General features: G+C 48.9%; 2 protein-coding genes across 2 annotated transcripts in view; one reads left to right on the top strand and one right to left on the bottom strand.

Annotated features, from left to right (window-relative positions):
- The window catches only part of LOC125929539 (beta-galactosidase-1-like protein 2), a 54,470-nt gene extending 40,150 nt beyond the window's left edge, over positions 1–14,320 (top strand). The window contains exons 9-20 of the mRNA XM_049640847.1: positions 1,968–2,038; positions 5,123–5,207; positions 7,022–7,159; positions 7,721–7,801; positions 8,202–8,308; positions 8,963–9,103; positions 9,399–9,470; positions 9,734–9,812; positions 11,988–12,075; positions 12,356–12,467; positions 12,906–13,022; positions 13,298–14,320. Of these exons, the coding sequence (XP_049496804.1) occupies positions 1,968–2,038; positions 5,123–5,207; positions 7,022–7,159; positions 7,721–7,801; positions 8,202–8,308; positions 8,963–9,103; positions 9,399–9,470; positions 9,734–9,812; positions 11,988–12,075; positions 12,356–12,467; positions 12,906–13,022; positions 13,298–13,384 (1,178 nt within the window). The 3' untranslated portion in view covers positions 13,385–14,320. The remainder of the gene's footprint in view (positions 1–1,967; positions 2,039–5,122; positions 5,208–7,021; positions 7,160–7,720; positions 7,802–8,201; positions 8,309–8,962; positions 9,104–9,398; positions 9,471–9,733; positions 9,813–11,987; positions 12,076–12,355; positions 12,468–12,905; positions 13,023–13,297) is intronic.
- A 5,455-nt stretch (positions 14,321–19,775) lies between these two features.
- On the bottom strand, positions 19,776–25,569 carry B3GAT1 (beta-1,3-glucuronyltransferase 1). Its single transcript, XM_049620669.1, has 4 exons — positions 25,428–25,569; positions 21,543–22,051; positions 20,604–20,900; positions 19,776–19,864 (listed from the first exon to the last, which is right to left on the bottom strand). The coding sequence occupies exons 1-4, from the start codon at positions 25,537–25,539 to the stop codon at positions 19,778–19,780; spliced, it is 1,005 nt and encodes a 334-aa protein (XP_049476626.1). The 5' UTR covers positions 25,540–25,569; the 3' UTR covers positions 19,776–19,777.
- Between the last annotated feature and the right edge of the window lie 2,177 nt (positions 25,570–27,746).

The following is a 27,746-nucleotide window of genomic DNA, read 5'->3' as shown; positions in this document are numbered from 1 at the left end:
TCAACCGAGCCACCCAGATGCCCCCAAGGACATACTTTTTAAATGAACAGTATCTTTCTTACCTTGCTTTGAGGATGTGCTACTTTTTTTTTTTTTTTTTTTTAATACTTAACAGTTCTGCTCAATCTTCCACGAGGGGATTTTTCTCAATTGTTTGGCTCTTGTCTGAGCAGTTGAAGGAGGAGGCACTGAACAGCCACATGGCAATGAGTGCCAGGAGAGGCTGGGGCAGGGGTTGGGTTGGGGTGTGCTATTTAAAGGATGGAAGCCTTTAAATGTCAGTGTTTGGAGATAATCTCTTTAGTGCTTTTAAGTGTTTCCAGAGAAGAATCCTTTGATCTGTTGCTGGAGTCAGGCAGGAGGAATGGGCAGGAATCCCCTGACTGAGATGGCCCTTATGCCCCACTGCAAACCTCTCCACACTCTGCTGCACAGATCCCTCCAAGCCTGGAGACACTCGGGCTCAGCTTTTCCAGAGAGTGTGGTCCCTGGGGTTGGGCACCAGTGGGGAAGAGGCTGGGGAAGAGGCTTGAGGGGTGTGTAAGGCAGGGGACAGAGATGTCCTCCGGCTGCATGGTGTCTGGGACGTCAGGTAAGTCCTTAGGCTGGAAGTGGGGAGTGGTCGAAACTTCTTCCACTCTCCTAGGCCATTTACTGACCCGCTGCCCTTTGCAGTCTTCTGAGATTTTCTTGAAACTTCCTCTCGGCTTTGTCTTCTCTTCAGGTCTTGTTTTTTACAAACTTCCACTTTTGCATTCCTTCATTTTTATTTTAGTGGAGTGTGAGGAAGGCTAGCAATAGTTGTTGTGTTCAATTAGCCATGCTAATCCTGTTCACTTCTGAGATTTTTGCCTGCTCAGTTTCAGACGGGCTTCTTGTCTTCAAGGTTTCTCCTTTACGTGAGGAGGGGTCTCGATATAGAGTCTTTTATCCAGTAGATTGCTGGAGGATGGTGACATCCAAGGACAATGGGTCAGTGTCAGATGGGCCTGGGATTGTAGCCCTAGTCCGCTGCTCACCAATTGTGTGACCTTGAAGCAAATGTTTTAATCTCTTAGAGCCTCAGCTATTGTTTATTTTTAATCGCTGGTAATCAGTGGCTTATGTCCAACAGGACAGTGTCAGGGTGGCCAGCTTGGCAGGCTGGCCCAGTCTCTGTCATGTATTCCCAGACCCACTGGAGCTAAGACCAAGCCCAGTGCCTCTGAGTCCTACTGTCTAGGTGGACAACAGGCAGGCAAGGAGCCTCAGAGCCAAGTTCTGCAGCTGGCGTAGGCCAAAGGGTCCATGGCCACAAGCCAAATGTAGCACATCTTTCTCCAGCATACCTTTCACTGGTGCCATTTATTATTATTTTTAAATGTTTATTTGTTTGTAGAGAGAATGCCAAGCAGGCTCTGAGCTGTCATTGCAGAGCCCGATGCAGGGCTCGAACACGTGAACCATGAGATCATGACCTGAGCCAAAATCAAGAGTTGGACGCTTAACCAACGAAGTCACCCAAGCATCCCTCACTGGTGCCATTTAAAATATAATTTTAAATTATAGAATGGACACATTATGGAATGGAATACAAAATTAGTCCTCATCTAAGGAATAAAAGAGGAGTTTTCATTTAGGTCATCACCTTGCACTAGATACTTGAGGTGCAAAATAAACATGAGACTCTCGGCTCCTCCAAAAGAATAACTAACAGAAATGCACACTCTCATTGTAAAAATTACATTAATCAAGAACAGATGCCTCGTGAGTGACTGCCCTGTAAGCTCTGTGCTGAGCGGTAGAGTTTCCAAGATGAATAAGATAAATCTCCTGACATCACAGGAACTTAACTCTAATTGGAGGTGGGAAACAATGTCAAGATTAGTTAATTTATTTTGCTGATGAATTGGGAAAGGTCTTGGTTAATTCAGAATGTCTCCCTGGCTTTAAGACAATCTTTTCTCTTTTCTGCTTGCCTTTCACAGTGCTGGCCACCATCAACTTGCAGTCACAGCATGAGTTGCAGTTATTAACCAACTTTCTCTTAAGTGTCCAGGTAAGTCTGGCCCAGGAGCAGCTGCCTGCTCTGCTTGGCATGAGTGTAGGAAGTCTTAGAGTCAAGTAGAACCTCTGTCAGGAAGTGTGCGGTGTTTTGGGGTACCTGCAGCTATGCCCAGGGCTCTGGGACAGGGGAAGAAGGACTCAGGACTCTCTCAGCCTTTCATCTCACAGACATCCTGTTGCACTGTGGCTCCTAACCCCTGTTGTCCCCATGTTGCCACACCCCCAGTCAGAATAGCAGTGTAGAAGTGGAGAAGTTTCTCTGAATTGTTGCTGTATAGACTGATGCATGAATGTGGTTTCCTGCCTCTTGAGAAAGGGGCCCTTTTTGGAGCTCTAGGCTCAGTTTGCTCATAGAAGCTCTGGACTAGAATTTTGTGGACTCCACAAAAATGCTTTCCTGTCCTGTACTGTGTGTCTGACCTTAACCTGTAGGTTTCTAGGCCTAGAAAGATTATTTCATCAGCAGGATGGGAGGCCTGAGCCATTCCAGGTCAGAGAAGAAAAGAGTTTCTAACTATAAGTCCACATCTCTTAAGTTGATGGGAATTTACAGTTAAATCCTATTCTGATTGATTTCTCTTCTCTAGAATTCATGTGCCTGTCTTTCCTAAGGAGGCAGATGGAATCTGGCCATGGCCCATTCATAGAGCTGAGGCCCCATCTCTCACCATGTCTTACTGAAGGGTGTGAATGCTCCAAATTGTCACCACCTATTAGATGTAGGCATTGATCCCAGGCCTAGTGTGGAGCTGTTGGAGTGTTCATATCACTCGTGAATAGGTGCCCACAGAGATGGTAGGGCTGTTCTCCATCTCACCTGTTTGTTTGGTAGAGCAGAAGTAGCATTCGAAGGCACATCCATCTGAAGTCACCATGGAAGTGTGAAGCCGTGGAAGATGAGGGCTGCCCATGTGTATGATGTGGCTACTACTTGAGTTTAGAGGGACAAAAGGAATGAGAAGAGATGGGGCAGGATGGGAACTGACCCCAGGGAGATTTTGTTAGGCTGATCAGGGGAGAGACAGTAGGTCTGGGTGGGCCTGGGTCCAGACCCTTTCTCCTTTCCTTCCTTCCTCCAGTGTTCACTGAGTGTCTGCTCTGCATGTAGAGTGTGGCTAGGCCCTCTTGCCCTGAAGTAACTAAGATAGTAGGGTCTGTGTCCTCATGGGTTTGTGACCTACCTGTGGAAATATGTGTCCAATAAACAGTTCCCCAGAAACTGAGTAGGATTGTGCTTGAGTGCTGTCCAAGGCAGGTATAGCATTTTGTGAGCTTCCCCTCTGCCCACTCTGTAGTGTGATCCCTCTGTGCTTCTCTTTCCTCTTCTGTGAAGTGTGAATGATGGTAGTATCTTCTCATAGGGTTGAGGAGCAAATAAGGTAATATTTGGAAAGCACCTGGGATAGCAAGGCTTCATGTTGGCTCCTTTATAGTCATCCTTAGAGAGGGGCCCCACACCTGTGCACCCAGGCCAAGTCATCCTGCTGACAGACTGGTACTGCCAATGGCCTTTCTGTCTGCAGTTCAGGGATGTCTGTTTTGCTCAAGGAAGAGGACTTAGATCAAAGTCTGCTTTGAATACTCAAACAGGATAGTTCCAGCTCTGCTTACTTTGGGATGTCAAAACCTTGCTGGGTCCTCATGTCCATGTCCAGTGATGGTTTCTTGAGCTCTTCCCAAGTGCTAGGCATCATGTGCTGAAGGCTGTACATGTAATATCTCATTTAATTCTCCCAGTAACCAGGTGAGCTGTCTCCTCATTTTACAGTTAAGGGCACAGATTTATAGAACAAATAGAGCACCCAGTAAGTGACTGGTGAGGGAGTATAGCACAGTTGACTGAGGCAGAGTTCTAGCTCTTCACCACATGTGTGGGGCAGTGACCTGGGCCACTGGTAGATACCCCCATATCTTGGCCCTGGCACCCTCAAGTTGGGAAATCCCTTCCTGGCACTGGAGACTATTGACATATGACACTTGGAATCTACTTCTCCCTTAGTGACTTAAACATGGTATAGTGTATCCCCTTCTTGGGAGGGAGACAGCTGTAAAGACAACCAAACCACCAGTCTTGCTAAAAAGAATTGTTGTGACTACTTTGACCTTTACTCTGGTGGGGTTGATATCTTCTACTCATAAGATAATAAATCTACCCCATCACTCTGGACCAGATTTTGTTGCTCTGTATGTGTTGTCCTCTAAATGTAAGGCCATCACTAACAGAGAAAGTACTTGATAAATGAGGATGAATGAGGAAGGATCTCTAGTAGGAAACCTGAAACAGCAGCAAATTAGTCCTTACACCTCCCTCAGATGCTCTGGTTCTTCTGAAAACATGGCAGAATAAAGCATGGCTCTGGGAATGATTTCTGCTTCCTGGGGACAATCCCATGCGAAAGTCGTACTCTGAGGTAATATTAAAGACTTAATTGTTATTGAACATCCTAGCCAAGGTGTGAAGCCAATTATTGTGGCTGCAGCGCCTGAACTGTGAATAAGTGTGCTATATAGTGCTCTGATTTTCTTGTCCAGTTTTGCACTTTTGTTTAAGCTAGATCTCAAGAAAGGGCCCACTCTATAGCTCTCTGACTCTTCCAGCACCTGAGGGGTCTACATCCTCGGCGTGCCCTTCAGAAATGGAATTATCCTGATATAACATTCTCCTTCCCCAAGAGAGGATAGGCAAAGGTTGGCTTGGCCCGGAAAGCAAACCAATGTAGGAAAAGACTCTCGGAGCACATGCTGAATTCTAATGCAGACTAACATTGAACACACATTTCTGTGTTTTCTCACTAGCACCATATGCAACATTAAAACCACATTAAGGCAGCAGGGTCTCCTGCATCAACTGTGTTAGTTCGTTCCACTTTCCACCTGAAGTGTGGAGGCCCCATGTGGAGATTCAGCTGGTGCTCGTGCATTTGGTCCTCACCTGTGCTCTGCTTTTGATAGACCTTAAGTCAAGGAGTGTGTGGCCAGGGATGAGTTGGGAGGGTCGAGGGGCTGGGATTTCCCTGAAGGAAGAGCTCTCCTCTGCCTCTTTTGGCCAGCTAACTTCTCATTTTGTGGTGTCCAGAGGGTTCAGCCCAAGATGGTGATGGAGTACTGGACAGGGTGGTTTGACTCGTGGGGAGGCCCACACAACATCCTGGATTCTTCTGGTGAGTGCTTTACGGTACCTATATCCACCATGTGTATTGACCTACAAAGTAAAAATCAGTTCCAAATAACCTGCTAATTGATGTAAATAAGCTGTAGGGTGCAAGGCTCCTGGGATTATCTGCATGTAATAGTCAGATCTTGATAGTCCAGAGTCATTTGTCTTGACATTTAAAGAGAATGGTAGGACTTTTAACAGTACTTTATCATGTTTATGTATTAGATAAATAACGTGTGCCTATTGCAAACATCCTGCAAATACAGAAAATGTAGAAAGAAGAAATAAAAATCCCAGAGCCCAGAGAAAACACATGCAGTTGACTGTTGAACAATGTGCAGGTTAAGGGTGCTGACCCCCTGCACAGTTGAAATCTGGGTATAACTTTTGACTCACCCCAAATATAACTAATAGCCTGCTATTGACCAAAAACCTACTGATACCATGAACAATTGATTAACACATATTTTGTACATGGTATGTATCATATACTGTATTACTACAACAAAGCAAGCTAGAGGGAACACAATGCTATTAAGAAAATCATATGGAAGAGAGAATACAGCACTGCACTATAAAAAAGTGTACATAAGTGGAGCTGCACAGCTCAAACCCATGTTGTTCAAGGGTCAGCTGTAGAGTGTGCTAGCAGTTTGCTATCTCTGTCTGCAGCCGTGTACGCACACACAGATAGAGATATGGACACATACAGTCACATCTGCTCTGTGTTACCTGCTTGTGCCAATGACTGACACAAATGGAGAGCCTTCCACACTATTAGAGAGTCCATCACTGTTTTAAAGGATGAAAAGAACCCTGTGGTGTTGGTGATTAAAACACGATTTATTTAGCCATTCTCTTATTGATGAACACTTAGGTTGCTTCCAGTGGTTTTCGTTTTTTTAAATTTATTTTTAATTAATTTATTTTTTTTTAGAGATCAGGGAGAGAGAGAGAGAGAGGGAGAGTGAGAGAATCTTAAGCAGGTTCCAATGCTCTGCGCAGGGCCCCTGATGAAGGACTTGATCTCATGACCCCAGGAGCATGACCTGAGCCAAATTCAAGAGTTGGATGCTCAACTCCTGAGCTCAACACCTAAGTCACCCAGGCACCCCCCAGTGGTTTTTGTTAATTGAACACCATTGCAGCGAACATTCTTGAACATCCAGTTTTGCATACCTGGCATATTATTTTTCCTAGCTTAAGTTCCTAGCAATAGAATTGCTACATGAATGAAGTTTCAGTATACATTTCGGTATACATGTACTCTGGCAAGATGTTAGCAATTCTTACTATTATTAAGCAAGAATACTTATTTCCCACAGAGTCATCAATACTGAGTTTTAAAAAAAAAATTAATATTTTCCAATATGATTTCCAATACGTGTGTGTGTGTGTGTGTGTATAAAAGTACTTGATATTTCTCCTTTGATGTTGTTTTCACACTTATTTTCTCATAGAGGTGGGATTGGGGAGGTGATCAGAATTAAACATCTCCAATTATGAGTCCAGTCTTTTGCATCTTTCCAAGTGTGAGTAATGGTTGAGAAGGGTGGAGGTAGCCCAAGCAGCACACTGTTCTGATCGTAGTCATCAGGGACATGGTGGAACCAACAGCTGGAAGGCTGCAGCTTGGGGGCTGTGGTGCTGGCCCATTTCTCTTCATGCCCTTCATGTTCTGTGATTGCGGTTCTAGTGGAAGCTGAAGGGCAGAGCTATGGAGTTGAATTTGATGGGGTTGGGGAATCAGAAAAGCTGAGAGGCTTGTCCCAATCTCTGACTTGCTCTGCACATCCCCTCTCTCCCCTCCTGCTGCAGAGGTTTTAAAAACAGTGTCTGCCATTCTCGATGCTGGCTCCTCCATCAACCTCTACATGTTCCATGGAGGCACCAACTTTGGCTTCATAAATGGAGCCATGCATTTTCATGACTATAAGTCTGATGTCACCAGCTATGGTAAGTAATCCCCAACACTGGCCTTCCCTGGAACATGCCACATTTGCATGTCTGGGGCTTTTTATGGAGAATCATTTAGGGGCAGCATCTGGCACCTTTAATGCATTCGGCTCCAGAGTGCCTGGGGAAGGGATAGTTTTGTCTGGATTGTCACTTTTAAATTTCTAGAGCAGTAGGAGATGGAAGCCCATGGACATGCCTGTGAGCCTTTGGAAATGAGAGGCACAGGCAGGGTGAAGGCAGATTCTTCAATGAGGGCAGCCTCTTTAGGCCCTTGAGATGTGTGACCTCTGATTCCCTTTAGGTTGAGAGTCCACAGAAGGTAGGCAAGATGCAGGAAATTGAGGGTCATGCTATGGCCATGGCACTTTTGGTGTCACTTTATAGTATTTAGTATTTATTGTATTCTGACTGATGGCTCACACCAAAAGTGTTTTGCCTCCCAGATTACTGAGAAAAAGACCCTGCCTCTATACTCCAGCTTCTCCTTTCTCTTTTTTTCTGCTGTGGACGCTGTCCTGTGATACAGGTGACAAGTGACAGTGTCCTGGTGTCTTGCAGACTACGATGCTGTGCTGACAGAGGCGGGGGATTACACAGCTAAATACTTCAAGCTCCGAAGTTTCTTTGGCTCCATCTCAGGTACCTGGCAGTCAGCAGACTTGAGCACCAATTTGGGCCCTTACTTGTGCTCTGAGACCCCTAAAGAGTTACTTCTTCACTATCCCACCTAAACCCCAGTTGACCTATGTGCAAGAATGTCCCTAGACAAGGACAGGCAAGTTTGAGAAACTGTTTTCATCATAGTTTGTGTGCTTGCAGCTTCATCTTTTCTCTGGGCGGTAAGACTCCTGAGGGTATGAGAAAGTCCCCTGCACCCCCGCCCCCACATTACCTTCCCAGTGGGAATCAGGCAGTCTAAGACTGTTTACATCTTGGCTCCAGAATAAAGGATCACACTGGGCTGTGGACAAGAGCCAGTGGCTAGGGAGGCTGGAGGAGGCAATGACTTTTTGGGATGGCCCTCTTGTCTGTGTTGCAGGTGTTCCTCTCCCTCCCCAGCCTGACCTTCTTCCCAAGATTGCCTATGAGCCCTTGAGCCTGAATTTTTACCTGTCACTGTGGGACGCCCTGCAGTACATGGAGGAGGTGAGTGCGGCAGGGTAGAGAAGCCAGGGCAGTTGCTAAGTGGGCAAGCAGGGCTGTGGAGGGGTAAAAAATGCTTGATAGCTTTGAGGTCTGTTTTATGACGTTAGAGCTCAGAGTTAAGAGAACAGACTTTTGCTAGGGTATGAAGTGGGAAGGAACAAAAAGAACTTGAAGAAAAACTGGGTAACACAGTAGGAAGTCTTTTTCTCCAGCCTGGGTGGACAGAGAGGAGGTGAGGAGGCCTGTGAGTGGGCTCTATCCCTCTCTGAGAATAGGGTGCACCCTGGAGCTGACTCAGGGGGGTGCTGTGATGCAGAAATGGTGGCGGTTTGAAAGGCCACAGGTCTGATACATTGCTGGGCTTCATTCCATTGCCTTCACACGCACACCCATGACCCTGGATAGTCATGGGTTAATGTGATAAGTCAAAATCAGAACTTTGGAGGTTGGAGAACCAGTTGGCAGGACTGGCTCCCCATGTTTGTGTAATGAGAAGTCAAACTAGTAGAAAAGGCTAGAGGGCCCCTTGCCCCACCGCCAGCCCCAGGTAGGATCTGTCTGCTACTCCACACTCCCCGAGAAGACTCAGGATGAAATTTGTGCCTCTTTTCTCCTCTGCCTAGTCTGCATTTTTCCCGACTCTTCTCTCTACAGCCAGTCAATTCTGAAAAACCAGTCAATATGGAGAACCTGCCAATAAACAATGGAAATGGACAGTCATTTGGGTACACTCTGTATGAGACTACCATTGCTTCATCAGGTGTCCTTAGTGGTCTTGTCCGTGACCGGGGACAGGTAGGAATGTCTTCTCTTAATTCCTGTGACCTTGTAGTCATCCAGCCCTACCATATACATCTGACTCTCTCTCCTGAGTCCTCATGTATCTGCCTGGTACCAGTGTGTAGAAATGGCCCATCATTGTCTTTTTCAACTACAATCATGGGCTAATGCCCATTTTTCCTCCTATGCCTGGCTAACACCCATATTCACCACACACACATAATATTACCCCTTTCTTTGCTTAGCAGAAATTCCTCTTATGCCACTCTCCTGTGGACCCATGGATGCTTTCTGTCTGTTCCTTTGGCAGGTATTTGTGAACACAGTGTCTATAGGATTCTTGGACTATGAAAAGAAGAAGATCGTTATTCCCTTGATCCAGGTTTGTTATTCTGGGGAGCTGGGTAATGGCTAGCACCAGCTGCTTCCTGAATAGGTTTGGTGGGAGTCAAAGAGGAAGACCTAGAAGATGGGAGCCTTCTTAATCACAGAGCTGCTGATGGAAGAAGGGAAGAGCATTGGTATCTGATCAGTGGGTACTTTTTCACCCCCATCCTCAGAGTTCAGGGAATAATTGGGGTTCCACAAAGAAATCTTATGGCTGGGTAATCAGGCAGTCATCATCAACCACTATGTTCCTGGCAGGGTTACACCAGGCTGAGGATCTTGGTGGAGAATCGTGGGCGAGTCAACTACGGGGATAATATTGATGACCAGCGCAAAGGTGGGTCATAGCATGTGCTAAGAGCTTCTAGTGCTTAGCAGTGCCTGGCTATATTTTCTTCATACCAGCATGCCAGCAGTTCATGGAGGCTGACTCTCATGAGGTAGAGTCATTGTAGCCCATTGTAGCCCATTGGAGGGAGCCCATTGTGGAAACCCATTGAAGGCAGGTGGGTCATGGAGGCCCATTGGAAGGAAGAGGTTTGTAGAGGCCTATTGGAGACAGGTGGGTTGCAGAGGGCCATTGGAGGGAGCTGAGTCATGGAGGCCCACTGGAGGGAGGTGGATGTGGGCCTGAAAGTCCCACCTGGGTTCTGACCTCTTTCCTATGCATGTTGTCCACATGTCCATGGTGAACACACAGGAAACACTGAGCCAGCCTTTCCACATCTCTCTGGGCTGCAGTCTGCTTTATCAGGGGATAATCTGCTTGGGGTGGGGTGGGGGTGGTGAGACTTAAGGAAGGGGATCCCCAGAAATTGAAAAATGGCACAGGACCCTTGCCTTCTTGGATCTTCACACTCAATTTCTTTTCTTGATCCACCTTGGAAATCCATTGATGATCTCATTTGTGGTGGGGAGGAGGAGTTAGTACATACAGTAAACAAATGCTCTTGATGGTATGCTCCCCTAGGAATATTTTACCAATTCATGTTATTTTTCCTGGGTTATTTGTTTGTTTGTTTGTTTTTTGAAAGAGGCTGAGAGAGGTGGGGGAGGGGCAGAGGGAGAGAGAGAATCCCAAGCAGGCTCCATGCCTGGCATGGAACCTGACGTGGGCTTGATCTCATGACTGTCAGATCATGACCTGAGCCGAAATCAAGAGTCAGATTCTCAGCAAACTGAGCCACCCAGATGCCTCTATTCTTCCTGGTATTCTAAACCTTCTATGCTTAAATGTGCCTCTTCCTTTTCATCTGTCAAAATGTGGGTGGTTTCATGTAAGTTGTGACATAAGAATTCAGACAAATAAATCCTACTACTGTAAGGGACACTGGTGACCTCCCAACTCTCATGGGTGTTTGCCTTTGTAATGAGGAAGTTTGTGCATCCCTTCCCTGCCTGCCAGGGAAGCACTGTGGCCCAGCCATTGGGGGCTTCTTGGGTCCTGGGGATTGGCCCTCTCTGGATAGGCCTCTGGATAGGACAATGCTTCTAGCATTGTCCAGGCTTACCTTCCTTTTCCCCTAAGCAATCCCCCCGGTGTTACTCTCTGGATCTCAGCTTGTTCCTCCAAGGAGCTCCATCTCCAGGCCCATCTTCACTTCCTTTGCTCTCCTGGGGGCAGGAAGGGATTGCCAGCATGACCCTGTTCCCAGTCTTTGCCTCCCAGGTCCCTGATTAAGATGTGCCTTGGACTCTCACTGTGGAGTTCTTACCCCTGGAGCAGTTCAGTGTTTTTAAGTCATAGACCTACCCCCACATACACCTGTACCTGCAATTTAAGAGTCCACAGGCTCCATGGAACCTGTTTACAGTCCCTAGCCTATTCACAATCCCTCTTCAGAAACTCAGCAGCTCCATGATTATGAGGACCTTGGAAGCTGCTCCAGGACCAACATCAATGGCATCTCCCCCAGGCACTAGTTAATCACTATGCAAAAGTGTGCATGGGCCCTCAGACTCAGATGCCCAAATCATATTGCCATCTGTTCACAATTCAAATACTTAAACAATATATCCTTAATCCTAGGCCATATAGAAGATTTCTGGCTGAGTTATTAGGTCTGTTTAGTTTGGGACACCACTGAATCTGACCTTGAAGCTAAGTTAGAACTGTTGTGACCTCTTGATCATTTGCCCACTGGGCTTCATTTTATTGTGTTGGAATTCTCATACCCAAAAGAGAGTTTCCCCTTCAGAGAGAGACCAGAGACTGTTCTCACCCTATGACATTCTCAGCTCTGTCATTGCCCTTAGATGTACTCTTCCATGCAAGTCCCAGAGAAGGCCTGGCAAATATTGCTATTACTCACTCTTCTCTCCTTTGGGATTTCTAGAGGAGGTTTTATACCACGTGAAGAGCTCTGTAGTATATACTGTAGGGAGTATATACTTCTGGAGGAATTTTCACTTGAACTTTCCAGAAACTCTCCATGTATGTGCTGGGCCTTAGCTGGGTCAGCTGTGCCCCTTCCTTTGGCCTTATTCATGTTTCCTTGTCTTCTTCCAACAGGCTTAATTGGAAATATCTATCTGAATGATTCTCCCTTGAAAAAATTCAGAATCTACAGCTTGGATATGAAAAAGAGCTTCTTTCAGAGGTGAGTCCTGACCCCATGAAGTGTGTGTACCCATGGATAATATGTAATAAGAGCCAGGAAGGCCCTGCTCTGGCCTAGCTCCTCCTAATCACGTGTAAACAGACCCAGAGCCCAGAGCAGCTTGCTCAGGGTAGGGGCAGTACCAACGCTAAAGACTGGGGAATTTCCATGATACGCTGGTTAACACGTGGTGAAAATTTGGGATGCCTTTGTGATTGAGTGTGGGATAGGGTCCAGATCTGAGAATGTGCCCTTCTTCTTTCTTGTCTTCTGTTCATAGGTTCAGCGTCGACAAATGGAGCCCTATCCCTGCAGTACCTACGTTCCCTGCTTTCTTTTTGGGTGTCTTGTCAATTTCCCTTTCCCCTTTTGACACCTTCATGAAGCTGGAGGTTTGTAGTCCCCTTACTGCCTGGGTTCTCCAGTCTTCCCTCCGAGGGCTCTGAGCCCAAGCCCCTGTACTTGCCCTTGCTGGAGCCTTCTATATCACCTGCACCCAGAGAGTCTCTGTCTTTGTGTTGCCCTCTCTGAAGGGTCTCTGGGGCCTCCCCGGAGAGGGGGAGTGGACTCAAAGCAGAAGAACCACCTGGTGATACTTCTTAGGGTCCAGGTCTGAGCTTGGGTGCCTTGCTGGGGAGGCTTAGAGCTAGTGGACACAGGAAATAGAATACCCCATGTGTTAACCTCATGACTGTTAAAATATCCATTCATACTGATATCTTGGAAGCTGAGAGAAAAATGCAAGGCATGTGTCCGTCTCTGTCTTCTCATGTGACTTTATATTCAGTGCCTTTCATGGTAAACTAACCCCTTTCCCACTCTGCTTAAAGGGCTGGGAGAAGGGGGTTGTATTCATCAATGGCCAAAACCTTGGACGCTACTGGAACATCGGACCCCAGGAGACCCTCTACCTCCCAGGTGCCTGGTTGGATCAAGGCATCAACCAGGTGGGAACACTTGCAAGTCCTTCCCTTGTCCCAGCCCTCCCCAGTATCACAGTGTTTCCCTGGGGGCTGCGGGTGACAGTCTATTAAGGTTGGTTAGGGCAGGAGAGGGGGTGCAGAAGGTTTAGCCAGCTCCTTCTGTATTCCTCCTTGGTGCTGATGAGTTGTGGGTCCCCATTCCTTCCAGCCTGCTTCTCAATCCCTTCCCCTAAGGCACCCTCATCTGGCTCCAAGACAAACCTCGGCTACTGTCATACACCAGCCCTTCTCTCTCCCAGGTCATTGTTTTCGAGGAGAAGATGGCAGGCCCTGTGATACAGTTCACTGAAACACCCCACCTAGGCAGGAACCAGTACCTTGATTGAACAGCACCGCTCCTGCGCCCCCTGGAAGCAGGAGAGCACCACTGTCCTCCCAGCTGAGCAAGGCCTGGTGCTCTGCTCCCTGACACTCTCCCATGTGGGAGAGTTTCCTTAAGTAACATTCTCAGGCAGCCATGGGGGCTACAGCTCTGCCCCCTACTTTAATTCAAAGCCCTAAACTTGGAAGAACTGAAGAAGAGAAGTGGAATAGGAGGGAGGGACCCTCTTCTTACCTAAGTGGCTTCTTGACTGGGCTTTGTTGATGGCACCTTTCTACTTTCCTGCTCTTTGGGAGAGGACAGAGGGATGTCTCTCTGGGGGGTGGGAATGTCTCATCATATCTCCACGTGATGAGGTTTGCTTCTATGATGTTCTCACCTGCACTCAGCATGGCCCTCATGGCCCCTTTTCATTTCTGAAATAGAAGGTTTGTCACCATTTGTAGAGGATGGGGAAGGGGGTGGATGTCTCACCTCTCTCTGGGATTCTGGAAGAAGCTCCATTTGAGAGACACACACATCTTCTTCTTTTCCTTTCCACTTTAACTGCATCTGACAGGATGACAAGCCAAGCTTAGGAGAAACAGAAATACTCAGCCTGAATTAGACAATATTTCTGGTTTTACTTGATGAGAAGGAACATCAGCTGAGGAGGGAATGCAGGCCCTAGAAGAAACCACACCCCAATATGAGGGCCCAGCTCCAGTGGCTTGGGCAGGGAGCCTCCCTGCTATGTTGGTGTAACCACGGGGCCTGCAAGCCTAGACCAGACCTTGCTTCCGGCTCAGTCTCTCCTTCAATCCTTGTAACTAAGCAGGAGGGAGGAGAGCCAGTCTTCCTTTGCAACTGTCTGTCCAAATTTGAGGTGCTTGTTCTAGGGATCAAGTCCACTGGTTTGGCTTAGGTTCACTGTCCTGAATTGCAATAAAGCAAGAGTTGAATCAAACCCTTTTTAGTGATATTTCTGATCCCATCTGTGCCCCTGTTTACCACAGGCAAAAGCATTGTGGTGTCAGGCACCCATTTAGTCTATCTGGCACTGAGAATCTAGACCCTGACTTTACCTAGTTAGTGGATGATCTATCCCCTGGCTCCTTACCACCTCCCTCCTGACCTTCATTCTGCCTGACATGTCATTGTGGATTGGTAGTGCCATTGGAGAGGAGAAGTCAAGTACAGATTCACTCTGGTGCTGGTGGGCAGTTGCAAGAATCTGCTAGATAGCCAAGAACTCGACATGTGAGTTAGCTACAAAGGGTGAGTTTTCCTCACGAATAACATCTGGATTGTACTGCCAGAAACTAATTATTGCCAGTAATAATCAAACGTAAATAGCCAATACCTCTCCAAGACGATGCCTATGCCAGGAATCCATAAAGGCCTGTGGGGAATAGCAGGCCATGGGGCTCCCAGCCACCCCATTGCTTACATCTTGGGCTTGGCTAAGGAAAGGACTCTGCAGTAGGGCATTTGTGGTGTGTAGCCACTGGGCCCAAGAGCTGAGCCTGGGTCAAGGACATACAGTAACAAGGAGCTGGGCCCAAGGGTCCTACTATCTGGGGATGGCCAGCACTGGGAGCGGTGTCACTGTACCTTACTTTATACCTGACCGTGTTCTTACAAAGGTGTGTGTAAAAGTTGGCTTTGTTGGAAGATGTGATAGGGAACTGGTATTTAAATGAATCTTACAGCAAATCCTTTTATAAAGTGAAGAATCCCCTTGAATTGCTTTTATCAAAATCTGCTCAGGGATGCATTGGTCCTCTTGCCCCAACTTACTGTTCTTGACCTTCTTATCTGCCAGCTAACCCTGCAGCTTCTCTCTGTCAAAGCCCTTTGGCAGAGCTCATCCTACAGAGTTTATTCATGTTTGTCCGGACCTTCCCTACTGGATGGCTTCATCACAGAATCTTTAGAAGACTCTTCATCACCCCCACATCTCTAGACCTGCTCCTTGGGCCTCTTCTTCCCTCTGTCCACACTCACTGTGGGTGCATCACTAACCAGGGTTTGTAAACAGCCTGGAAATTCATGCTCTCCAATGTTTATCTCCATCTGAGCTCCAGATCTACTGGCTGTACACTCACCTTTGCTCCTGCATGTGATGACAAAGTCCGATTACTCCCCCATGATCCCTGCTGCACTCTGTCCCATAGCAGGAAATGGTTATTCTGTGTCTCAGATTGGTTTTAGCTTCTCCATTTTATGGAGAAGTGCACAACCACTCCACCACTTCATTCTCCTGGCTGTATCTCAGGCATATCCAGAACCTGACCACTTCTCTCTGTCCCAAGGCTTGCTCTTCTGACTCACCATCATCTCCTGCCTGGATCATGGCAGGAGCCACCTCCGCTAGCCTGCCCTGCCCTCTGTTTATGGTCAGCACAGAAAGGGGAGTGATTTCTTTATAGGCCAGTTTGGCCCTTTGCTCCAAACCCTCCAACGGCTCCACTTCCCTTTTTACTTGCAGAAGCCAAAAGCTTTGCCCGGTTCCCAGGGCCAGTATATTCTGTGCACCCCACCAACTGCATCCATTTTACTTCCCACCCAACCCCTCCTGTCTTGCCAGTCAGTTGTAGGCACACTGGCCTTTTTGCTGATCTTTAAACATGCTAAGTACTCTCTGCCTGGAAGTGAGTTCCCGTTTCTGGAATGGTCTGATCCAGGTAACTGTGTGTCTGTACTCTACTGCTCTGCTGGGTCCTCTCATCAGGGAGGCCTTCCTGACCACCCTAGAGAGGGGATCAACTCCTCCTCAGCTACACTCTGACACCCCTATCTGGCCTCATACTTCTCGTTAGACCAGATCACATCTAAAATACCGTATATGCCTGGTGTTCATCTGTCTTGTCCCTAAGGAGGGAAGCTCCATGAAGACAAGTGCTCTGTGCTAGTTCCTAGAATAATGCCTGCTCATAGTAGGCACCTGCCAAGTAAATACTTGTTGGATGGTTAAAGCAGTAAATGAGAATAAAGTAAGGCAGGGCTGCAGAGGATTAGGGCTATTAAAAACCATGTTTGACTTTTAATTTTGGAAACAAATTAAATACAGTTAAATTAAAACAGACCAGATGGTTGCAGCTGCACAGGCTCCACCCTCACCCCAGGCTCTGTTCTGGTGGCTCCTAGACCCCGGCCTCACTCTTGTGGTGGGGAGCAGGAACACACTGGGTTTGAGAAACAAATTGTAGTCATGGACCCAACTCTGATTGATAACAAACTCATTCCCAACAAAGATGAAAGCTGCAGTCCACCAGGGTTATAATTATAAATAAATACACATGCGGCTAAGAGAGGCTATTAGGTGAAATCAACAGAAATAGCATCTGCCAAAAAAAAAAAAACAAAAATAAAAACAGAATATCCCATTTTGTTGTTCATTATCAATTTCCTGAAAAATAAGCCCTGGGTTTTTGGCTAAGAAGGTGGCCTAAGACCAGCCAGGCTGACCTGAGCATTCAGGGCTGGTTTCAGTGAGTGAGGCAGTGCTGTGCCTGGGCATGAATTCACTCATTTGGTGGGTGCCCTGTGCACACCTCCTCCCTCCCCTCCCATGACACCCCACTTGATTCTGAGGGGTTGATTTCCAGAGCCACCATAGAAAGTGTAAGAGGCTGGGAATATCCTGCAAGGTGGCTCAGGGTTCTCAGGGATATGATCCCATCGGATGGTTTCACGAATGCTGTGGGAAGTTAAATCCATTTCAAAATAGGCAGCCAATGCTATTTTTTGAATGTTAGGTTGCTGGACTGAATCCTACCCACCCACCCAGGAGTGGGTTCTTAGCGGTCCTCAGACCGGTCCTGTGAGTTTAAATGGAGTGGGGGCTGTTAGCGTTAAAAAATAAACACCTCTTCAGTAGGCTCAGGCCTTTCCTTTTCCTCCAGTTGGGAGGAAAATTGTGCTTCCAACTTTCAGGAGCATGAGTGATAGCCAGCAGAGGGCTGTCCCTGTCAGTAGCCTCCAGGTACAGGGAAGTAACACATGCACACTGTTCTTCCTCAGGGGTGGGGGTGGGGGGAGAGGGAACAAGCAGCAGGCTTGTTCTCATGCTCCCAACTCAGGGAGAAGGGAGAGTTTTGTTCCCATTTTGTGTTTACAATAGAATGATTTCCAAAGTAATGTGTGCTCAGGTCTCCTTTCCCCTCAGGATCCAAATGATCTCTGCCCCTTTTCCACAAGTCCCTCTGCTAACCCAAAGCCCCTTCCTCCCTTAAACAGGGGCAGGAAGGAGTACTGGATGGCCCCTGCCTCCCGCCTCTTTCTGCCTTGCCCACCCCTGGCTCACTTCAGCCCCTGAGGTCTGTGGTTCTCAAGAGCTCCAGAAAGAGGGCTCCTGCCCTCCCCAGTCCCAGCCCAAGCAAGAGGCCGTGGAGCCCAGTGGGCAGTGGGGAGACAGTGTCTAGACAGGGGCCCGCATGATCTTAGTCCAGGTCAGTCCATGACCTGTGCTGGCTCGAGGGCCCACCTCCTTCCCTGTGCTGGAAGGAGCAGGCTTGAGGGATGTGGGCCCAGAGTAAGGGACTCCACTCCCACCACAAGCCTGAGGTATGGGGGAGCCTGATGGCAGGCCCAGGCTCCCCTCATGCAGGGTGGTTGCCTGTTGGGATCAAAGACAGCCTTATGCTCTGGAAATAGGAACCAGAGGAAAGCCACAGAGGTATGTCTACTTGAGAGCAGCTCTCCAAGGACAGGGCGGGGCAGTGTTCCTGATGCCTGGGCAGGGGGCTGTTCTCTGGTCTTCAGAATTCCCTGGCCAGGTGGCCTGTGCAGTCGTGCTGGGCCCCAGGAGCAGGGAGCCGGGCAAGGCCACACTGCACTTGACAGCTGGGGTCTTTTCACCTCTCTCCCAGCCTGGCATCACTCCAGGGCTTAGGTGCCCACTGCATCTGCTCCGTCAGGCCCTGTCAGTGCAGGAAGCTCTGGGGAGGCGTGCTGGGGCACCGGTTCACTGGTTGGCGTGACTTGGCTAGCAGCTGGGCCCCTGGTCATACTGGATGGAAGATAACAACAGGTCTGGGATTTCTGTGCTTTGATTCTCTGTCCTTTGTCCCGGCATCAGGCTGGGCTCTCTCTGAAGCCCCCAGTAGCGAAAGGAGGGTGATGGTGATTCCTTAGGAGTTTGCCTCGGAGGGACCATCAGCCATGGGGAGAAGATGGAAGGCCAGGAACAGGGTTTGAGAAGGAGGCTCCTGTGAAGGGGAGAAGAATATGGGTGAGGCGTTTAAGCAGGGAGGCAGGTGAGGGGCAGCCAGTCTGGCCAAACTGCTCAATCATGAGCCCCCATCAGGGTTCACCCAGGAGCTCCACAGAGCCCAACCCCTAGGGTCCTCTGTGAATCCCTTATTGAGAGGCAGGTGGGGGCAGGTCCTTCCAGTGACCAGGTGAGGAGGTAGGGGATGGGGCTCTGTACAGATGCATTTTCAGTGGCACTGTTCAAGCTGATATTTTGGTTCAAGGCACAAAACAGGCAGACTGACACCCCATGGTCTCCTGTGGGCAGGGTAGCTGCCAACATGATATAGAAGTTGAAGCTTAACTCTGAGGCCAGAGGACAGATGTGTATCCCACCGTCTGAGCTCCCACCTCTGGGATTATATTATAGAAAAGCCCATAAATTTCCTGACTTGGACAAACAGCTGGCACAATTCACTTCATTTAGCTTTTCTGAACACCCTTTCTTTACCTCTAAAATGTAGATAGATCCTGTGGCCTACTTCAATAGAAAGTTTTAAAGAATTAAGTAAAAGTAGCAACACTTACATAACACTCATTATGTACCAAAGATTGTTCTTGGTGCCCCTAACAACCCATTTTACAGGTCAATAAACTGGGGCCTAGAGAAAGAAAGTAAGGTCAAAGGATGAAAAGTGGTAGGCCTGGAGCCTGAACTAGGCTCTGGGGTCCATGCTTTCATCAATGTGCTACACTGTTGCTATTAAGAGACACCCGGAGGTGCTTGATGAGGTGGAAGCAGGAGAGTGAGGGGTCCCTGCCACAGCAGCATGGCTGAAGAGGAACCCACAGGGGAAGACAAAGCCTGGAGAAAGAGTCCACATAGTAATGCCTTGCAATGGGACTGGTGTCATGGCCACAATAACAGCAGTAATGACAGGAAGTTGTCATGAGGCTGTGTCTAGAAGGTGAGACCTTCAAAGGAGTTGGTGGCAGAAGGACCCAGCTGTGCAGGGGAAATTGGCTCCCGTGAACTTCTAGGCAGCACAATGAGAAGGGGACTTCAGCTATGTCTCTTCCACTCTTGAAGTATTTGCCCTGCCCTCCCACAATTAAAAACCAAGAGGAAAAGCCTTGGCAGATTTGTTCCACATCCACACTTGGGGTGCCCCTGCCCAGTGTGTTGTCTACCCTTGTCACTGCCATACCTGTAGCCTGGGGCTCAGATCTCCACAGTGGGGTCAGTGAAGCCTTTTTTCCCCTCGTTCACCAGCACCGGCTTCTCTGTCCGTGTGTGCCAGACCAGGATCTGTGTGTCCAGAGACACAAAACAACATGGAGCAGGTCCCCCCCTAACCTCACCTTACCCCCTCCCAGGTCCCTCCCACACTCTACAAGTACTTCTGCTGCCCCTCCGTTCTGTCCTTGTTCTTTATTTCTACCTGCCTCCTGATTCTTGCTGTTTGTACATATAATGCATTCAAAATATCTGTTGGAAATACAAAGTGTGCAGCTACAGAAAATAGACAAATAAGTCCCAAGATTTCCTCTTACTTCTCATCTTCCCCTGTGTTTTTTGATGGGTCTCTCTAGAGAGGGAGACATTTCTTCAAGAGACTTCGGCTCAGCCAAGTGTATAGTCCTGGCCCTCACTGGAGCAGTCCAAACTAGAAGCAGTGTGTATGTGTGTGCGTGTGCACACACGTGCATGCAGGCATGTGTGTGCATGCACCTTGGCATGAACACGTTCATGCATATGTGTTCACACATGTCTGGAGCCTAGCTGTTTTGAGGTTTGGGAGGGGATGCAACCCTTGGTCTTCCTTACTGACTGCCACCCTCTCCATTTCTGTGCTTGATTTTAGCATGATGGCCTGACTGGGTATAAGCTACCTTCTTGGGAGGGTGTTCTAGGAAGGCATGGCTCTAGGCTGGTCCTTTGCAGTGCAGTTTTGAGGTCTTTATTTCCTTCCCTCTGACCTGTCGGGAGTGTTTGGATGGGCTGGGAAAAGCTTGCATTATACCTGCCAGTTCTGCTGAGGGTTTACCTTGGTGCAGTTGGCTGCCTTGGGCTCCAGGTCATTGAGGGTAACAAGTTCTCGGAGGAGGCTGCTTTCCTGGTAGCCTCCCTTCACACCACGCAGCTTGAAGTAGGCCTGGCTACGCTGTAGAATGAGCCTCAGGTTGACTGCAAATCCAGCCATGTCTATTGCAAATGGTCGGTGCGGGTCAAACACTGTCTTCCAGCCGACCACCTTCCCAGCCCCGTTGACCCGTGGGGCCTCGTACCGAAGGCCACCAACGAAGGCAACGGGCCACACAGACACCCTCCTGGTGCTGCGCATCTACAAGAGGGAATCCAGAGTCAGGACACATGGGACTGCTGATAGGGAGTGGTGCCTGTCCCCAGAGAAGGGGAAATCAATTAACTCTACACACACAGGCCATCTGAAGCCATACCAGGGGATCCCGCCCAGCCCCATCTCCAGATGCATCCTCCATGGTAGGCATCTACAGAGGAAACTGCCTTGCCAAAAGCAAGGCCTGACGCTCACCCCAGCTAAAATGCTTCTTCTCCACAAGACTTGGAGTCTAGCTTTCTCTCCTCCTGCAAAAAACCTCTGCCTTCCCAATGTAGAGTCTGAAATGACTCCTTCCCCTGCCTAGACTCCAATGACTCCCAAGTCCCAAAGATAAATTATTGCACATAAAATTATACCACTTGAGGGCATGCCTCTAAGGCCAAGACTTTGTTCTATGAGCTACATCCTCTGCTTTCTTCCCTTGAGGCAGGGGTGACTGCAGAAGTCTGCAATGAGTTTTTTCCATCCCTTCTCGGGTTGCCTGCAGTCTACACTGACACCCCAGCAGGCATTGCTCACCCCACCCCACTGTTTTCCTCTGTGCCCATACCAAAGGGCCCCCACACCAGAGGCCCCTCACCAGCATCCTCCCACCCCTTCCCAGCCTTCTGCCCCGACCCACACCTCCTCAAAGAGCTCCAGACTGTAGGTGTTGTCATCGTCAGCGAAGTACACCACACCCGGTTGGCTGGTGTTGCGCGGGAAGGTCTCCCGCAGCCAGCGCAGGGCCAGGTTGCGCTGCATTGTGCCCCGCGGGATGCGCGGGTCACGGGCGTCGCCGCGCAGCTTGTAGTTACGGGGCGTCTCCACGTGCAGATGGGTGTAGTTGAGGCCGGTGTCGCGTAGCAGACGCGCGGTCAGCGGCGTCCGGCGCGGCGCATCCTCCACCACCAGCCAGTGCAGGTTGGGCACGTGCAGCAGCGTGTTGGCCAAGCGTGTCAGCTCGGCCTTCTGCACGGGGCGGCTGTAGGTGGGCGTCACCACGTGGATGGTGGGCAGCGTGTCGGACCACGGCGGGGGCCGCGTGTACACATACTCGGTGCGCACCACCTCCACGATGTCGCGGTCGGACATGCAGTATTCCCTGGGGTCGGCGCCCTGAGGCACGTCGCGCCGGGGGTCACTACCGTCATCTGTAGGGTTGGGAGACACACGGTGTGTGGCTGGGCCGTGCAGGCCTGGCTCTGGCCTCAGGTAAGGGGCAGGATGTCACCCACCCTGCTAAGACACACCTCCCCACTGCTCCTTCTGCAGGAATGCCATCAGAAACCTGCCTGGGCTCTAGCTTTTACAGGTAACCGAGAAAGCTGCATCCCTGGAATTCTCTCAGGCATTTTCCCAGTTCTGACTCCCGAAATGACACAGAAATAACCTCTTCCTCCTTCTCATATTTGACAGCTCTGTGGCTATTTGAGTGTGGCTGGCCAAATTCCAAGACTGCTTTCTCACTTCCTAAATGTGTTGGGTTTTATATGACAAAGTGTCCTGACGCTTCCCACCCTAGTGCTCTCCCCATCTGGCCAGAGCTGACTGCACTTGCCGCCCCCGCTCCCCCCCCCCACCTCCTTGGGATTGCATAGCAGGGCAGCACTGCCACCCGCAGTGGTGTAAATGCCACAATGCCCCAGTGTTAGTGCTTTCCTAGCTGCAGCGCACTGTGGATCTCACAAAGTGTGAGGTTAGCTCAGCCCAATTTTTCATAAACCCTCTACTCAAGTGGGGCCTCTCTCTCCCTTCCTGTTTATGAATCTTGGTGCAGAATTTCATGCTTAACTACCACGTTTTCTTCCAGGGTTATGCCTACAGTTGCCAAGATAATTTTGAATCCTGAACCTGTTGTTTGTGGTTTTAGATGTTCTTAAATTTTGACCTACACAAAAAGACAGAGTGGACACTTGCTTTAGCTTTTCTTCTGCTTGATGTCAAACTCCTGATCTGCACTTTCTAGACACTCATTCAAACATCTGGGAGACTAACCGTACCACTGACCCCAACTGTGCTAGCATCCAGCTAGTGTTTATACATATCTCCCCAAGGACACCATCAGGGGCAGTGGAATTTTGAAGAGGTCTGGCCTCTGGTAAAACACTCACAGGCATGGGGAACCCATTCCTTCCTGAAGGCAACCTGTTTCAGTTGGGGCAGCTCTTATTACCAAGCTTTTTCTTACATCCTTGACATTTTTCTCATTAGTAAGGCTAGCAGTCCTGTCAAGAGGACAAATCAGGGTCATTGGTATTGATTTTACTGAGCCCCTGCTCTCCAAGTCTTTCTGTGTGAAAAACTGTGTGGCCCTCACTGCTCTTACACGATCTCAGCAGGAGGTGGCAATGGTCAGAGGACATACCTAGGAGATGGGAATGGTCAGAGGACATACCTAGGAATCCAAACACTGGGCTCATACCCTGTCTAGTTCTGGCACTAACTATGCCTTTGAGCAGGTTACTTCTCGTGCCTCAATTTTAGCAACTGCAATATGGAGCTAATAATAGCATCTATTTTATTGAGTTACTATGTGGATTAATGAGTCAATATATGTAAAGGACTCAGAACACTGCCAGGCAGTTGTTATCATTTCCTCGTGTTTAAAAGGAGAACAGTTGCCAGCCCTACTTCTGCATAGCTTCCTGTACCTAGAGAAAGGATGCAATAAGCATTTTCGTGATTGGGTTGAAGTATGGTTCCAGGGAGGATGCTGGGAATCAGCCATTCTGTCACCTCCCCTACTTCCCATCACTGACATTAGCACATGGAGTGTGTGCAGTTCATGTATTAGATCTGACACTGGGCTCCGGGAGGAGGTACAGATGTACCCAGAAGATGACCAGCTCCAGGCTCTTAGGGTGTTCACACAGGCCAAGGGCACAAGACATGCAGTGGGGAATACCATGCCCCCTGGTGTGTGAATGCAGGTGTAGAAGACTAGCTCAGCCTCTGTTGATCAAAGGTGACTTTTTGGAGGGGTTTTAGGTCAAACTTGGAAAACAGACCAAGGTGGAGGAAAGAGAGATAGGTGATGGGGATTCTGACCAAAATTGATATAAGGGTTAATTCATCCTGCAGTCAGTGAAGTTTTGGAAACTGAATACTGGGAAGGAAGATTTAGAGCCATTTTCCCCATCTTTCTTCCATTCAAATCATGCCAAACAGACTGGTCTGGGCCCTGGGAAAGTTCTCCATGCATTCTGACCGGGCCACAGTGCTGGCTTCAGGGCTTCTGCAACCTTTGAGTCACAAAGGCCTCCTGGTGCCCCTGACATTATTTCATTGCAGCTTTCTTTAAGCCCATCTTGACATACTCTGAGGACACAGAAAGCCAGCTCCCTATCCTCAGGCAGCAGCATCAGTGCTTAGCAAAACATTCTGACACCTCTGACTCTAGAGCTTTGCCAAGAATGGAATTTACATGATATTATGTCACTTGGTGTATTGTAGCTTTAAACCTTCTGGAATGATGTAGTTGTAGGATAACAATTCCAAATGATGAGCATTAAAGAGAGATGTTGGAGGATAAATGTCAGGAGAGGCTCTAAGTGCCCAGCATGGGGCAGTGGGAATTCTGCAATCTCGAGCCTGGAAAATATTCCTCATGGAAGCTTCAGGAACTGCTGGGGCTGAGCAGGCCCCACTGTGTAACTGTGAAACAGCCTGGCTTCAGACTATGATTCTTGGCTACTGCCTGCATCCAAATCACCCAGGGTTATGAGCCATACATGGATTTATAGGCCCTAACACAGAGCCATACTCTCTTTCTCTGGGATGGGCCTGGGTACTTGTGTATGTTATCATGTCCCCCATGTAATATGATGTGCATTTCAATAGGAGAATTGCTGCCCTATAGTATTGAGTCTGTACATGCATGGGTTGGGTGGGAAAGAAGAGCATGAGATGAAAGACTGAGGAATGAGGAGGCAGGCCAGATATGGGGCAGATAGAAGCGAGAAGAGTAAAGGGAGCCCAGTGTGAGAAGGAAAGGCAACCTGGTGGGAGGGAAAGCCTTGGACTCAGAGCCAGGAGAAACTGGTTCTAGTCTGTTCATCCATGAGTGCTTTGTGGGACTTTTTCTCTTTCCAGGTCTATTTTCACTAGGTAGGATCAGGGTTGCCCAAGCAGGAAAAGAGAAGCAAATAATATGCTCTCCCTGAATGGTTTTAAAACACAGGCCAAAAACCCTGTCCATCCATCCCTCCCCATTCACAGCTGAAAGCAACCAGTCCTTACATGTCCTGAGACTGGATGCAGAGTTGTGCATATGTGCCTTTGTGTGTTTCTCTGCATGTGTGTCTCTGTGCACGTGTATGTGTATCTGTGCATGCATGCGTGTGTTGGCACTCATCAGATTCTGAAAGGGACCAAGACCCCCCAAAAGGTAAGGTCATTGGCCTTGATCATCCTATGGCTCTTCCCAACTGCCTAGTAAATGAAAATACGAACTCCATCAGCGTCAGCTGTGGTCATTCTTATTACAGAAGCCTGGCTGGAGCCAGGGCAAGAGGTTGAGGGGCTCACCCTTGTGTGCGGTGAGCAGAGGCGCGATGGTGCTCTGGTGCCACACGGTGACAAGCAGTGTCCAGGGCAGTACGATGAGGACGATCGCAAGGATGTCCCGTCTTTTCGGCATCTCCAAGGCTGGCTGGGCCCACAGCTCCTCGTTACCTGAGTGGCGGCAAGGTCAGGAGAAGGGTGGCCCCAGGGGTGACGGCAGCAGGCAGTGGCAAGCACAGGGGAGAAAAGAACAGGAATGGGCTGCTCAGGCCAGGCACAGGGAGAGCAGAGAAGCCGAATGTTGGCTAGCAGGTCTTACCAGTGCTCACAACCCACCCATTGCGGAAGCAGGTTTGCAGAGTCCAGCCAGACCAGAGACTGCAAAGGGGTGGCTGTCCAGGGGCACAATCAGGAACCCTGTGAAGTGGACACCTGCAAGAGAGAGCAGAACAGGATGGCCAGAGACCTGGGGGTGGGGGGAGAGATGCCCAGAAGGGCAGGGCCTGGCTGCAGGGCTCACAGCATTGGCATTTTCATAGTGGAGCCTGCACTGCCTTCTCCCTGAGGACTGCTTCGGCCAGCCTCTGTCCCCCACAGGCATGGGGACAAGGTGCTGCCCAGTTACATGAGTCAGCAGGGCACAGAGGTTAAGGGCACGGCTTTCAGACACACAAGTCTTGGTTTAAACCCCACCACCAGACACAAGTCTGCCACCAACAAGCCATATGCCCTTTACCAAGTTATGGCAACTGTTTCTGCCTCTATTTTCTCATCTATGAAATAGGGTACTATCACTACCTATGTCACAAGGCTCAGAATCAAATGTTAACCTCACAAAAGCCACAGAATGGTGTCTGGTGTGTGTGTGTGTGTGTATATATATATATATATATATATATATATATATATATATACTGAGTGCTCAAGATGCATTGGCTACTCTGGTGTCCACGTTTGTGTCCAGATGGTTTCTTCATAGCCTAGATAAAGGGGTAGGCGTTGGGGTGAGGGCCAACAGGAGATGTTTTGGGGACAGGCCCTGGGAGTACATGCAGCAAGTGCCTTCTCTTTGTCCATGTCAATAGGAAATTCTCATGAATTCTGCATAGCTTGGGTATCAGCAAGGTGAAGAGATGGTCCCTGTGGGGGCTGCCATACCCTGAGGAGACGGAACTCAAAATAGCAGCAACAGGAGCCCTGGGAGAGACACCCCTTCGGTGAATAGGGTAAGCCTGCTTGAATTTCTTCTCAGTTCTGCAGAGGGTCTGTCAGCAGCATCCTTCTCTGGGGCTTGTTGTCTTGTGTGACAAAGAGAGCACACACAGAGCCCTCACAACCACCATGGAAACTGTCAGATCCTATTCTCTGCCTTCCTTGTCCCTTCTCTGCTGAACCCTGTGTAAGATGCAGATGGGATCTGCAAAGGGGGTGGGGAAATGTCAGTCCTGGGAAGTCCATGGCTGGTCCTGGCATGCTCACCACTTCTAGTGTCCAGCACTGTGCAGTGACATCCCTTAGAGAGGCCAGCTGCCCAATCCAGCCCCAGGTAGCACATGCTTTCCATCTCTGGCAGCATCAGGAGCCATGGCTAAGGAGAATTTTGCCCACCTCCCAATCCCAGATTTGGAAACAGTGTGTTTCTCTGTCCTTGTCTAGTCCTCTCTCCAAATAGTTTTGTCACCTTGTGGAGGAACCAGTTATGTCTTCCAGTAAAGAGCACTATGGTTTCCAGGGTCAGTCAGCATGTTGCAGCCAACCACTTACCACCAGGGGCCTGCTCTGCCTCCACTGTCTCCTCGTAGGCAGGAGGTAAACAGGCTACCCCAACTTCTCAGGGAAATGGAAGATCCACTGAGGTTAAATGTTACTGGCAGGGACAAATGATGTGGACACAGACCAGGGAGAATAATTCTGGGGTACGTGCTGTGTCTCCTACAAACTCCTCTTCCATGGCCCCTCCAGGTGACAGAGCCCAGTGTCCACCCCAGGAGGCCTGTCTGGATCTCATGTACTAAGTATGATGAAATGGAGTGACCTCATGCCACCCTCAGCCCCAGCCCAATTTCCCCACTCCAAGGTCACTGACTAGGCTGCAAAGGGCTGAGTCAGGGGCTTGGTTTGGCTGGGCCATCTTAGGCCACATTTGATGGAAGACAAGGGAGCTTCTAAGAGGTCTAGCTGGGAGATTTCCTTTGGGTTCTTAGTGACTCAAAAAGGAGCTTTTCCAAATGTCCTTCATCTTGGGGAGGGTCCTAATTCCAGGATGGAGAAAGTAACAGAGAGGCAAGCTCCATGCCAATTTGTTGCGTGCATATCCAGCTTGCTCATGGTGCAGGTGCCTGC

The sequence above is a fragment of the Panthera uncia genome, chromosome D1 (genome assembly GCF_023721935.1).
Source record: "Panthera uncia isolate 11264 chromosome D1, Puncia_PCG_1.0, whole genome shotgun sequence".
Classification (NCBI taxonomy): domain Eukaryota; kingdom Metazoa; phylum Chordata; class Mammalia; order Carnivora; family Felidae; genus Panthera; species Panthera uncia.
Note: the sequence above shows the minus strand (reverse complement) of the source record. Positions and strands in the feature narration are given on the sequence as shown.

What these genes read in the sequence shown, in the direction of transcription:
- B3GAT1 (XM_049620669.1), bottom strand. Translation starts at nt 25,539, where the DNA reads ATGCCGAAAAGACGGGACATCCTTGCGATCGTCCTCATCGTACTGCCC. An exon ending in GTCTGGAGCTCTTTGAGGAG is followed by an intron (nt 20,901 to 21,542) that starts GTGTGGGTCGGG and finishes TCCCTCTTGTAG; the next exon opens with ATGCGCAGCACCAGGAGGGT. An exon ending in AGGCAGCCAACTGCACCAAG is followed by an intron (nt 19,865 to 20,603) that starts GTAAACCCTCAG and finishes CTGGACACACAG; the next exon opens with ATCCTGGTCTGGCACACACG.